Source organism: Notothenia rossii (assembly GCF_949606895.1).
Source record: "Notothenia rossii genome assembly, chromosome: 7".
NCBI classification, from domain to species: Eukaryota; Metazoa; Chordata; class Actinopteri; order Perciformes; family Nototheniidae; genus Notothenia; species Notothenia rossii.
In genome coordinates, this window is record NC_136905.1 from 78342591 (window position 1) to 78356411 (window position 13821).

At 40.5% G+C, this 13821-nt stretch overlaps 3 protein-coding genes across 3 annotated transcripts in view; 1 reads left to right on the forward strand and 2 right to left on the reverse strand.

The window, feature by feature from the left end:
* Window positions 1-176: 176 nt before the first annotated feature.
* kif3cb (kinesin family member 3Cb) lies at window positions 177-7425 on the reverse strand. Its single transcript, XM_079691429.1, has 8 exons — window positions 5584-7425; window positions 5397-5498; window positions 5132-5254; window positions 4750-4868; window positions 4018-4134; window positions 2964-3078; window positions 1965-2143; window positions 177-1380 (listed from the first exon to the last, which is right to left on the reverse strand). The coding sequence occupies exons 1-8, from the start codon at window positions 6985-6987 to the stop codon at window positions 1227-1229; spliced, it is 2313 nt and encodes a 770-aa protein (XP_079547555.1). The 5' UTR covers window positions 6988-7425; the 3' UTR covers window positions 177-1226.
* Window positions 7426-7571: 146 nt separating this feature from the next.
* Window positions 7572-13009, reverse strand: hadhab (hydroxyacyl-CoA dehydrogenase trifunctional multienzyme complex subunit alpha b). The gene is made up of 14 exons (XM_079691431.1): window positions 12867-13009; window positions 12600-12722; window positions 12370-12488; window positions 12144-12200; window positions 11942-12051; window positions 11178-11312; window positions 10372-10543; window positions 10156-10242; window positions 9941-10081; window positions 9358-9426; window positions 9013-9208; window positions 8805-8919; window positions 8513-8658; window positions 7572-8110 (listed from the first exon to the last, which is right to left on the reverse strand). The coding sequence occupies exons 1-14, from the start codon at window positions 12943-12945 to the stop codon at window positions 7965-7967; spliced, it is 1695 nt and encodes a 564-aa protein (XP_079547557.1). The 5' UTR covers window positions 12946-13009; the 3' UTR covers window positions 7572-7964.
* rps6ka5 (ribosomal protein S6 kinase, polypeptide 5) overlaps window positions 12021-13821 on the forward strand; it is a 22011-nt gene continuing 20210 nt past the window's right edge. The window contains exon 1 of the mRNA XM_079691430.1: window positions 12021-12074. The gene's annotated coding sequence lies outside the window, so the exon portion shown is untranslated. The remainder of the gene's footprint in view (window positions 12075-13821) is intronic.

The following is a 13821-nucleotide window of genomic DNA, read 5'->3' on the forward strand; positions in this document are numbered from 1 at the left end:
TACTTTACATAACTGAAATTAATGTTTATAAAGCTGCCATTGCAAAGACTTCAAGATTCCCCACATGTTGTTTTTAAGAGTTGTAACTGCAATGTCTTTAAGATTGTCCCACATTGTGTTCACAAGCAATTATGGAATCTGTAGGTCTTGGAAAGAAAATACAGAAGGCAGTTCGAGATCATTTCAGTGTTTACTTTCATGTGTAAGCAGATGGACTTTGCATGGTTTCACATCTATAAGGCAGCTAATCAAGAGAGCGTTGCAGGCTTTCTTCACATTTTTGGCTCACAATTACAGTAGCTAGAAATCGAAGCAACAAGTCATCAAGCATACAGGCTAAACCAGGGTGTGTCCTCACCACCCTCCACTGTTTTGGCAAAGAACAGGTACATCTCCAAAATAAACTATAATTAAAATGTTTATAAAATAAAAAAAGAGCTGTAAAGATCCTCCAAACAATATACAATATGTCTGGTTTCAGGACATTACATTTAGTCTGTGCTATTCATTGAGACTGGAGGAAGTCAAGAGAAACAACATGTTCTTTAGACAAGTGTTGGCAAAAACTATGCGTGTCTTCACGTTTCAAGGGATAGTTTAGATTTTTTTGAAGTACGGTTTTATAAGGTTCAAACTTTGGTTAGTTTAGATTCATCAAAGTCACACAAAACCAAACAAATGGTCAAGGCAGCAGTAGATCAAGAACTCCCCTGTTGTGGGAGGTGAAATTACTGTTTATGTAAGGACGTCTGGCGGCTTGGAGGGAGGGTCAAAAAGGAATTCATTCCCTCTCCGGAACGGCTGTGTGTAGCAAGTAAAAAAAAGAATATATTTTGAATATTGCGCACACTTAAACTGGTCTTGAGTTTTTCAGGTAGGCCTTTTTTATGTGGCTACAATGTATTTTGCTGACGCCCCTGTCCACAATAGACGCACATTGCTTAACTTCCATGTCTGTTTCTACAAACTGGGAATAAACAGTCATCAACTACTATGATACAATACAATAACCATGGTTAAGTACCTCATACAACCCCACTAAGAAAATCCAAACTTCCCCTTCACACTGAACACATGCATATCAAGTGATTATTTCTCACAACGAGGGGTGAAATCAATTTTAAATCAAGGCATAAGATTTCCCCCCATGTCTCCTATGTCAACCTGGAGTCCTTTGTGCCACGCTGAACTCAGGCCAGCCCTGTGTGCAGTTGTGTTGAAACACATCAGGGGCTTGTCTGACTCACTCCTTCCTGTGGAAGATAGGCAGCGGAGGAAGGTCTTCTCTGTCTGTGAGAGGGAGAGGAGCTCTGAGATCCCGATGTCACTGCGGTCGATGATGCCGATGATGGGATGGATGCTGCTTGCGGTGCCTGATACCTGTAGAGCATTCAAAATAAAAACATATTCACTTATTATTTAATCAAGAAATCAAGGCCAGGTTATATGAACAATATAGAATATCCCGATACATATTTAACCAAAGACCTCAATTTCGATATTGTGACTACTTGCCATATAGATGATTTCACATAATATATTTACAATGAGAATTTGATGATAAACATCAGTAATGTGGATTTATTGACTAAGTAAGTAAAGGCAAATCATAGAACAGATAGAAGAGTCTGGTAGATCTGGAAAATGACATCACTAGTCTAATTTTACTGTGAGAATTATAATTGATTTTTCAGTTGTATTGTATATTGAATTGCTAAGCCCTAGATGCAATACGTTTAATTTTCTATTGCCCCAGATCATAAAATAACCAAAGTATTTATTCAAATGTACTTAAATGGGATATAGTGACATATATATATATAGCAAATAAGTGCTGTTATTTAATCAAGTGCTGAGAGTTGTGGCAAGTCCATACCAATTGATTCTCATTTAAAAAAAGAAATACTGTACTTATAACTGTATTTAAGAAACTAGGATTGACCCTTAAAGCATCCTTCTCTCACCAGGATTGTGATTTCCTGACCCGGGACGCTGCAGGGCTCCTCTCTCTCATGGGGACAGTGACCAGGAAATCCCCCATCAGCCTGGGGGAAAAGGCTCTCTCCAGGTGAGCGCCATCAAGGTTCAAGGAGAACATGGTGGGTGGAGACATGTCTAACTCCAACAGCATTATGTTCTCCGCCTGTAAGGACAGAAACAAGGAAAGATTATCATTATTATACCATTACTAAATGCATTTATTTAGCAAGGAGCTTTCCTCAAAGCAACAGTGTGTGGACTTGAGTGTATTGCCGTCCTTTTTAAAAAATAATTTTGTTGAAATGAATGTAATACTGTTAACTGTTTGCCTTCAATAGTGTTTTATTCGTCAGATAGTTTATAGATTTTTTTATCTTCACCGTCAGCTTGTATATTTTCTACTTTTTAAAGCTGTTTTATTTCAATTTTGAGATGTTTACATTTTAGAATAGCTTATTTCTACTCTTTGAATTTTTACTTATGTGCAATGCCTTGTTTTTTATGCTGCTGCAATGCAAACATTTCTCAATTTGGGATCAATAAAGTACATCTTATCTCATCTTATCTTATAATTGAATATTATAGAGAAGTGCCGGAATGAGTTCTAAAATCTTAAAAAAGTGGGTTAGCATTTCTAAACCTGGTTCCCTTGACTGGGTGACAACATAAAACGTGTCAGTCAAACAGTATTTCTTTACTTTGTGATATTAAATGAGTGGTGCACTGTCATAATAATAATAATAATAATGGGTTTCATTTATAAAGCACTTCATATTTGACTTCAAATCCCGAAGTGCTACAAGCAGTGAGCATGAACAGTATAAAAACATTACACAACAGTCATAAGATGCAACTGTTAAAGATGTGAATAGTTTCCATGGCTACTTGGAGGCTGTGAACACATAGAGAGGCTGATTAAGAGACCGATGATTTCACATCTCTTTCTCTGCTGTCCTTTTTCTCCAACTGTCCCGAGCACTGACCTGGTATCTGTATGGGACCCCAGTTGCCGTGGAAACAGCCATCTGTGCATATTGGCTGATTGGCCTCTTGTATCCCACGGCCGAGGGAGGCCTTCGCTTGACCTGAGTGGGGGCACTGGGGTAAAGACATGGGAAAGGAAGGCTTTATATTCAGGCTTAGTACACATAGTGATTCATGCACAAGCTTCTGTGGTCAAATGTTATCCTTCCTTATTTGCTGTTCAGCTTTCACACTGTCTCAGTAAAGAAAAAGTGTCTCGATTTCTAAATAAAAATATCTGTTTCTTGGAGACGCAGACTGCATAAATTACCTATAGCATGTGAGGTCAGATTACATTACGCCCTTCTGTTTACATTTTAAAAACCTCTGACTTTAGTGACTCCTGGTGGTTGTATGAAAATAGACACCGGGGCTGACATGACTGCAAAAACTGTAGGATATTTCAAATACATGGAAACACAAAAGGCATTTACTTGATGCAATCATCCTCTTATTTGTCTGATTTAACAAGATTATTATCTTAGAATTCTGATAAACCTTTAATGGAAAAATCTGCAGTTTTTCTGAAATTAATCCTACCATTATGTCAGAGTTCTAAAAAGAAACATTTTATAAAAAGAAATGTTGTATTTAGTGTTTTTTGAAAAACCAGATACATCAAAGTTCCAAGAGAGACTCTTTTTTACTTGAGAGCTTGTTTTCATACAAGCAAACATTTAACATTTAAGTTATATTTTATTTTAATTTGTGTTTCAGACATCAAGAGATACGCATGTCTTTAACTAATATATATGTTATTGGTATTTATTTGTCAGCTTTGGAGAAGGCACCTCTGTACTTTGCAGTTGTTCAGATGTAAAGCCCACTCTGAACTGCTGGAAATGGCTGTGTTTCTCAGTTAAATTGATATGGCATGCTGAACAGATTTCCTTAATTTTCCAGAAATTGTAACATTATGTAGATCAATATAAAAAGCATAGTAACAGCAGAGTTAATTAGTTTTTCGCAGTACCACGGAGAGTGATGTCAGCGATGTGACATGAAATCACTGACCTCTCTGAGGGGATGACGGAGTGCAGTCTCCACTGATCCTCCTCGCTGTCAAAGTGCAGCCTGTTCATGATCTTGTTCTTCTCCTCTGGAGGTATAAAGTTCTCAATCAAGAGATATCTGCCAAGTGAAACACAAGTGTGTATCAGCTGGGGTCAGAGGAAGCATTACTGTACATTAACACAACAACATCAAATGAAATAGTTCACCTACTTCACAGGCTCAAAACACACTACTAGAATAAAGGTAATAAAAATGTTCCTACATTTACATGCCTTGAAAATGGTACAACACACATATGTACAAATAATCAAAAAATGCATTAATAGCTGATTCTTTTTAGCTCTCTCTGCCCATTAAAAAAAACTGCTTACCGAGCAACAAAAAGCATTTATTTCCTGGCCTAGTTACAGTTGTGCTCCCTTCCTGATATCCTAATACAACAGGGAAATCATCCTATTTAGACCAAATTGCTCTGAAATTACATGAATTATTGTTTATATTGATCAAAATCCAATTTGATGTCTTGCCGTTTCTGATTGTGTCAGTTGAGAGGATGGAAACAGCACTTCCTGACATTTATTGCATGAAAATTAAATTAAATGTTGAATTGATGATCCAATTGGTCGTTATAATTTTCTATCCACCGACTGATAGATTATTCGATTTATCTTTGCAGCTTGAATGATTTGAACACAAGGACAATAATGCAACAGCCAAAAGGTGTCTCCTCACTTGTACTTGAGTTCTCTGGTGAGTTCGGTCTGCGTCTGTTCCAGCTCCTGTCGGATGACTACGTGTTCGCCGATGACGTCTCTCGTCTCCGCCTTCACCAACTGTAGTTTGGCATACAACTGTACAAAGAAGAGCACATATATACTATGACTACAATATACCTGGTGTCACTATTGCTTTACTCCACAAGTTATTTGAAAAACTATACTCTATACATATAGGAGACGAGATGTATTTACTCCTATAGACAAAGAAACAAGATTCTCTGTTGTCACTTCTGGCGATGTCACTCTTGATTTTATTTTATTTTCTAGCAAATGAAATTAGGTTTTTATTGCTTTTGTGATAGCATTAGGATGCGTCAGCGGGTGAGTCACCTTACCCTCTTCAGCTTTTTTGTCTTATGTTCCACCTCCTGCTGCAGGGAGGAGAATGTCTCTCTCATTTCTAAGGTCTCTTCGTCCTGCAACATCATCTCCTGCTGGATCTCTCTCTCTCGTCTTATCTGCAAAATCACACAGAACGTTCAGATTACGTCTCATTTAAAAAAACATTCCTGTGCAGGTTCAGACAGCCCCACAATTATTATCTGTAATACAAAAGTATGTTTTAAACCAAAAAAACATAAAAAAGCAATATATTTGTACCTGTTCTGCAATTTCTTGTCTCTTCAGCTCCAGCATTTTTTGTTGTTCATTAGTGTGATCAATTATTGTCTTTCCTCCCACTAACAGTTTGCTCTCCATAGCCTGTGAACCCAGACATACAATGAATTATTTATGTTAATTTCTTTTGTTCCACCTCATTCATCAGACTGTACTGTATTTAATGTACCTTATATTTCTCAATGATCTTCTCCAAAGCATCTGGATCCCACTGCATGTCCACTAAACTTTTCCGGTTGTCTTTCAGGTGCTTCAGCCTCTCTCCGCTCCCCTGGCAGAGCATCACCTTGGGGTGGTCACTCCCTTCTTGTATGCGACGCGTCACCACTGGTTCATCCACAAAAGCCTTCCACACGTCTGCATCCCTCTCATTGAGCATCTCCTCCTCCATCCCCGCCAGACTTTGACTCAGCCTCTTGCTGTTCCTTCTCCTCCTCCTCTCTTTCGCCAGCATCCCTCTCTCCTCCAGCTGGGCCTTCAGGCGTGCTATCTCCCCCTGAAACTCCCTCAGCAGGGCGTCTTTGGGATCCTCATTAATCCGAGGTTTGTTCTTTATGTCCTTGGCTCTGTTGGCGTACCTCAGCGTGGCCAGGGATTCCTCAAAGTCCTTGTGCGATGGCCCCACCGTGGCTATCATCACAGTCTTTGCGTTGCCCCCCAGTGAGTCCTGGAGGAGGCGGGTGAGTTTGGAGTCTCTGTAAGGGATGTGTGTGCTCTTCCCGTTCACCAGAGCTGAAATGACATTCCCCAGAGCTGACAGGGACAGGTTGATCTTGGCTGCCTCCTTTAGTCGCTTCCCTTTCGCACCTGTCTTGCTCTGGCGCTCGCTGCCAGCCAGGTCAACCATGTTCAGCTTCCCCACCCGGATGTGGTCCTCTCCATCTGGCCCTACTTCACTGCACTCCACGGTGATGACAAAGATGGCATGAGAGCGAGAGCTGCGTTCATTCATGTTGGTGAACCCCACAGACCTGGACTGGTTTCCTATGTTCATCACATGTTCAATCTCAGTGGCGTTTTTAGTCACCACTGAAGAGAGACCCCTCACATAGACCCCAGAGTCTGGGTTTTCCTTCAGCTCCAGCTTCTTGTTGTTGTCTTTGCACAGCAGATCTCTGACTTCCTCCTGGTAGATCTCCATGTAGGATGACCTCACCAGGTATTTCTGATTCTGAGTCCTGGATATTTGTGTAAAAATGTGCTGGAATGAATTTGGTATAATCCCTCTCATCTCGGGGTCGTTTGAAACCCCCTGCATGGTGTGTGTTTTACCTGTCCCGGTCTGTCCGTACGCAAATGTAGTCCCATTGAAGCCTTTGAGCACGGACTCCACCAGAGGTCTCACAGCATCATCATAAATGTCCACTTGTTTTGAGTCCCAGCCGTACACTGAATCAAACGTGAACACTTTCATGGGCTCATCAGGTGGTGCCTTCGGGTTCCGGATGGTGATCTGCCCCAGCCTGTCATCAATCTGCAGGACGTCTTCACAGCCCTGGCTCTCCTCCTTCCTGCTGAAGGGCCGGCAGCGGACCACCACCCTCACCGCCTCGCACTGTTTGCTTTTAGACATGCTGGTCAGAAGTGAAAAGTATCCTCACCACGTTTTAAACATGCATTTTCTGGGGCGGGGTCCTCTCGCAATGTTTTCTTCTTCTTCTTCATGCAGGTGCAGCCGCTGTGATTTCATGTCAGACGGACACACCTCATGTAATCCATCAGGAACGTCTCCTCCGCGCAGAGCATCCTCCCGAACAGAGGCGATGTCACAAGAAATGTAGAGGCTGCAGGCAGCTACCGGAGAAAAAACACCCATCCGCCCCGGCCCAGCCCACACAGCCTCCCCGCGGTACACACCCTGCTCTGCGGACAATAGACAGCCGTCATGTGACCTGCGCGACCAATCTGATTGGAGCAAATCTTCTCATGGTACGCAGCTGTGATCTCATTCTGTAATTTTGATATATTACCTTCATAACTTGCACCTGAACACATTAGGGGTAAAAAGCTGATTTGATTCCATAACAATGTTTTTATTCGGGCTCCACATTTACAGTATTGTTCAGACCAGGACAGAAAGTCTTTAATGTACAAAAAAAGAAAGCAAGTCTCCGAACCATACTGGTAGACAGACATTCATTAATAATTCAAACGTGCCACATTTGGAAAATATTTTTATTATTTCACATCCACAATGTGTGAATAAGCCTCCTTAATCTATACATTATCATCAGGTAAATCAATAATGTTAAAGTACAAAAAAACATCCAATGTTGCTGACGTAACACACTCAGTGGCCACTTTATTAGGTGCACCAGCTAAAACTAAGATGATAACAACAGCCCTGTGATCAATTTTACAATTTTATAATGTTAAGTGTCTGTTGAGGCGTAGGACTGCTGCATTGATTTTACTTAAGTGTACCTAATACACTGACAACATGAGTGCATTTCAGTATGTTTGCCCCTCCACTCGTGGTATAAATGTTAGGCACATTCTAGCGGCATACTGGAGGACGATTAACAGCTACTGGCACACACGGTGAGTCGGTCAGTTGAAGAACTTCTTGCTAGGATCCTTTGCGTGATCGAGGAGGAGCTGGCACGGTGTGAAGTGATTCCCGTAGACGGATTCAAAACGCCTCATCTTCTCCACCAGCTTATCGGCACCAAAGCTGTCCACGAAACGGAAAGGTCCTGGAAGAGGTCAAATATTATGTTAGAGACATTATCAAGTTACATGTTAAATAACTAATATATTGTTTTTATTTTCTGTGAACAGCATTGGGGTCTTTCAGGAAGCCAGGTTAATGTTTAAACCAGGATTATTTCATTAAATGTAACCATGTTAATCCTTAGCTTTCCCGGCTTAACCTCACCTCAGGCTAAACTGAGTTACTGAACATTAAATAAAACTAGATAAAAACATTTAAATAGTTTTTTTAAGTCACATTGTATCCTTAAATGCAATTCCTAGGCTTTTCAATTTAAACCTAACATGGAACAAAGAGGACACTCCTCATGCTCTTTTTATTGACAGAGGATGCAGCCTCGGAGAACGAGCGTCTCAGATGACCGAGACTTAGTTTGAACTCTGACCTCCGAGGCAGGGGGGGAATCCGAGCCCAAACACGGCCCCGATGTCTCCTTCCAGAGGGCCATTCAAAATGCCCTCCTGCAAACACATCACCGCCTCGTTGACGAAACGGGAAACCAGCCTGAACTGCACATCAGAGTCGGATGAACTGTAAAAGATTCACAAGTAAGTAAATATTCAAAAGTATTAAAATCAACAGCAAACGCATGTTATACTTGCAATAGTCATTTTAAAATAGACAAGGCAAATATTATGACGTAAATCACTACATTTAATTGTCCAGTTTTAACTTACACAGTAGGATTTGGTGTCAGCTTGAATTGCTCGAGAATATCCCCAATATCTGGGTTCACCTCTTTGGTCTTGAGTCCTGCCTGGTAGACGTAGCAACCCTTTCCTGATTTGCGGCCTTAAAAATAAAAAAAGAACAAGAATGAATACAGTTAAATCAACTTTATCAAACTTTTCGTGGAGCACAATTATTTTATGTGATCATCCGTACCCTTGAATCCCTTTTCCACCATGGTCTTCAGAACCTCCACGTTCCCACCCCCAAAGCGGGAGCCGAAAGCTTTGCCCAGGTCCTCGGCCACATGGGCGGCGACATCGATACCGACTTCATCAGCCAGCGTGGCGGCACCCACCGGGAACCCAAAGCTTGTGGTGAGAGCATCTAACTTCTTGGGGTCATGTCCTTCCTGTGAGAGCAGATGGATAAATGTATCACATGTTTAACACCACCCCTGAATAATGAATGGGCTACATCTTAGGTCTTGAATCCTTTGATTACACTACATAATAAAAACAATGTTAACAGCTGTGTTTCCCGCTGTAGGAACACACTGACCTGAAGCACTCGAACTGCTTCCGCCAACATGGGAGCCAGACACCTTGTTGTGTAGAAACCAGGTCCATCCTGCAAAGACATGCGTTTGCATTTTTATTAGGGGCCAATAATATTTAGCAATTATTAGTGTGCATTATCAAGGTTGTAATTAAGTCAAGCTACTTCTGCAAGTAATATTTTAGTTTTTCAAAATCAGGATTATTGCTAAGGACAAAGACTTTGCTTTGGTGTATAATTGTAAATACATAATAATATGAAATAAAAATAAGGAATAAAGTTGTAAAAAACGAACACATAACCTTTAAAAAAATTATTATACAACTACAAAATATAAAAAGGATTGTTTATAAGAAATATAAATATATAAAATAAATGTTTACGATACGAATTTGTCCCCTAAGAATAAAAGATTGTGCAGAATATTAGAGTTTAAAGTGGCAACAAAACAACTTGTATGTCTGTTTTTATCATTCCTAATAATAAATATTATCCCTAATATATATAGTAATAACAATAAAGTTTCATATAGAATGTTTGGTAACTATGAAGAGAAAAGGGAATCTCATGTGTTGCTAAACCTCACCCCAACAACGATGATGACTTTGCCCTGCTTCAGGCCGACGGCCACAGCAGAGGCGGTCGTGTCCTTTGACGTCTGATCAGTGGTAATAATTTCCAGGAGCTGCATCTTGTCCACTGGAGAGAAGTAGTGCATCCCAATCACCTGAGGATACACAGTAAAAGTATTCAGCAACCCATGGTTTCTTTGATGAAGTATAACTACAAGACTCTCCAAACCTTGTCTGGTCTCTTGCTGACAGCAGCGATGTCCTTGATGGGCAGAGCAGACGTGTTGGTGGCAAAAATGCAGTGAGGGGAAATCACCTGCACACAAAAGGTCAAAGTCAAATTGAACTAATAGTCACAAGAACATTGCAAGTGGTGATACCCTTGACTGATATGTACAACTTTTTTTAACAAAGCCCTATTGAGCCTAATTTCAGTCACACTTACAGCCTCCACCTCCTTCAGGACGGCATGCTTGATGTTGATGTCTTCAAACACGGCTTCAATGACCATGTCGGCCTTTTCAAAGCCGCTGTAATCCACCTGGCCGGTCAGGTTGGACAGAATGGAGTCTCTCTCAAATGTTGTGATGGCCCTCTTTCTGGTCTTGTCGTTGAGCCTTGTTTAAAATAAGAAACATGTTTTAGATTTCCAACACATTTGTGCCTAAAAAAACTACTATTTTCAATATGTTTCAAAGCTAATGTATAAAGGTTGCTCTGGTATTAGACTGGAACTATATTAACACACATTTAACTCAACTTTAGTAATATAGCATTTTGTATACAGCTATGCTGCACACAGTGCTTAACAGAGCAAGAAAAAACAGCCCAGACAAAACATTTAATTGACAACAAATACGATTTTGCAAGATTACAAATTACAACAATCACCAATAACATACAACAGATAGTGACCAGAACAAAAATCAATGATTAAGATTTGAAAACTGATGCAACTACTTATATGTGCTCTCAATCTAGTCCATATTTTAGACAACCATAGTCATGATAAAAATGTGTGAATAAAATACTTTTAAAAAAATGTTCTCAATGAAACAACTAATGATAAGAATGTTATAACTTAGTACTATTTTAGCATATTGTTTATTATATTATAACTTAGTACTTTTTTTAACGCATGTAAGATATGCAACACTAAGCTGTCTGTGGCTCTTTCCTGCTGTAACGCTGCAAATTTCCCCTCTGCGGGACTAATAAAGGTATTTCTGATTCTGAAGTATATGATCTCACCCTTTGTAAACCTGCTGCTGTCCCCTGGCCAGTCCAGTCAGAGTGGTGTCCTTCAGCACCGTGTGCACACCTTTGTCCACTGTCACCTGTGCAACACCTGCTCCCATCAGACCTGCCCCCAAGATGGCCAGTTTCCTAGAAGTAACAACAAAAACACCGTTACAGTTTATCTCTAGTCTAAAAAAAAACATCTGAAAATTAGAACATAGGAAGACTCTTACGGTACGTCCACACAGCGGCTTTGGAAAAAGCTTGCCGGCGGGCGTGTCTGAAGCTCGACTAACAACCAATCACATGAATCTCCCGCCCCTGACACACAAGCAGCGGTTTGATTGGCTAGAGCTTGTACTGGCATATGATTTGATTGGCTGACGCTTCCACCGAAAGCTTCAGAAGATTCAGGATTCAAAAGTTGAACATTGCTCAACTTTTGAATCCTGAGATTCCTGGAAATCTCCGCTTTGTTTCCCACAATGCAGTTCGGCGAAAAGTGAGGCAAAGTGACGTCCCCCCATTCAAAGTGAATGGGCAGAAGCGGTGGAAGATTTTTTTTAACGCTGCTGTGTGGACGCACCGTTATACTTCATTTACACCTAAGTATTGTGTTTGCTATTAGTGTAATTGTGACAACAGACCTGGATTTTTCATTAGTATCGACCAAGTATTTAACTAAGACCATACATGCTAATCAGAAATGATAAATGTAGACTTAACATGTGGGAATTGTCCCCCACATAAGCTCAGTATGTGAAGGGTAGACTTACTTCACTTCTTTTTCAGGAGTTCCAAAGCGGTTCTTCTTGCACGCAACTTGACCGTGGTACAGACCGATCAGGGCTGCCGATTCTGAGGTTTGTGCCAGCTGACCGAAATTCTGTGACACGAAACAGGCAATTGGTTAGTATGACACACAATGTTTAACTGAAAATACTGAATTCACTGATGATGTAGGCTACAAAACCTCACCTGAGCCTCAGCTAAGTATCCAGCATCGGGGCCTTGTTCTATTCCTGTCTTCGCAGACTGTGAATGAGAAGTTGGTATGTTGTCATGTTAAAAATAAGACCAACTTTTACAAAAAGGATTATTTAGAAAGAATACAGTTGCACACTAGTTTGGGAATCTTCTTAATTGTATAACCAATACCATCCAGATTTATTAACAAAAACAGTTGTAAAGAGTTTTCACTTACTTCAATGATTTTCAGGGGTGCAGGATAGAGTCCCTTGCTCTGCTTCATCACTTTCCCGTGAACAGTTTTGTAAATCTGGTTCCGCACAAACTCAAAGCTCATAACGTAGTCTTGAACTTCTATAGAGAAAGAACATAAACTCTTTATCGTAGTGCACGTAGCTAACTAAAAAGTCAATCAAACTAATGTGACTACAACGGGTTAAATGCTCAATTCACAGCACAACTTACTCTCCATAGTGCCCTTCTTTTTGCTCAGAGGAATCGTCTTGTTGACGATCCCTCTGGCACATTGAATGGCAACTTCCTCAAGGTACTCCATCGTTCTCTCCTCAGGATTCTTCAGCCCAGGTCCTACAATAGGAGCACAAATATCAAAAATAATCAGTTAAACAATTTATTATTTTATCATGGGTGCTACTGTAAGTCAAATACTCAAGCATTGTTACACACACTGAATGGTGAATTCATGGATTTTAAAAACTCAAGACAGCTCACCTAGTGGGTCTACGAGTTGGTGGATGAGGCCCATCTTCTTTGCTTTATCCGCTCTGATATTTCTCCCTGTCAGCATCATGTCAAAGGCATTGGGTAGACCAACCTGCAGGTAAAACAAGATTTATCAACAATATTGAATGTGATGTTCTGTGATTAAACAGAGATCAGTAATAATCCTGCAGTTTGAAGGACAGGAAATACTTGACATGGTGTGCTTGGGGGAATAATCTGTTTCCTGGTTGGCAGGATCTTCAGGCTGCACGTAAACATTTTAAACCAATTATGAGCATTAACCAGTCTGTTTTGCTTTACAGCCCAGTCATCTCAGGTTTTGTACTGACAACAAGAATCTATAACAATTATAGTGCACCTTCGCCAACCATGGTTTGCATCATCTGTATAGTTTTTGTACTTAAAGGTGACCTATCATGCTATATTTGAACAATATATTGTGGGGCAATACCTATATAAAGTCTATAAATATAGTTTTTTTTTCAAAATACCAAACAGATACTGCATTTTAGCTATGCCTCATTTCGCTCTATCTGCTTTTTCTTTTCCTGATTCTGTGAGATGCAGCTGACCACGCCCCCCTGCAGGTGAAGGGAGCATGCTCTGAGATCAGCTGCTAGCCTGCAGCCGAGAGAAGAGGGGGACAAAAAGAGATCTCCGTCCTCCGTGTTTTATTCTTATATATGATTATAGAGTCATTATTCATTTGTTTTAAAGCTCAATAAATAACAAAGAAGACCTTTGACCGGTAGTTTTCAAATTTTGTCCGGAAGATTTAAACTTTAACGGACATCTTGACCGGCGAAAAAAAATCTAACTGAAACTCTGCCGCACGGTCCCCTCATTCCTTGGAAGAGGCGGAGAGGTGGGTGTTCGTCATCTGCTGGTGGACTAACCGGAGAGAATTACAGCGAGGGAGGGATTACATTGAATAACAGCAGGA

Bases quoted from the DNA above. Each gene is read 5' to 3' on its own strand.
- kif3cb (XM_079691429.1), bottom strand. From the start codon at position 6,987: ATGTCTAAAAGCAAACAGTGCGAGGCGGTGAGGGTGGTGGTCCGCTGC. The intron at 5,499-5,583 runs GTACATTAAATA...CTGGGTTCACAG, and splicing joins AGATCATTGAGAAATATAAG to GCTATGGAGAGCAAACTGTT. The intron at 4,135-4,749 runs GTGAGGAGACAC...TTCACTTGGCAG, and splicing joins ACCAGAGAACTCAAGTACAA to ATATCTCTTGATTGAGAACT.
- hadhab (XM_079691431.1), bottom strand. From the start codon at position 12,945: ATGATGCTGACAGGGAGAAATATCAGAGCGGATAAAGCAAAGAAGATG. The intron at 8,920-9,012 runs GTACGGATGATC...TTTATTTTTAAG, and splicing joins GGTGGAAAAGGGATTCAAGG to GCCGCAAATCAGGAAAGGGT. The intron at 8,659-8,804 runs GTAAGTTAAAAC...AATCTTTTACAG, and splicing joins CTGACACCAAATCCTACTGT to TTCATCCGACTCTGATGTGC.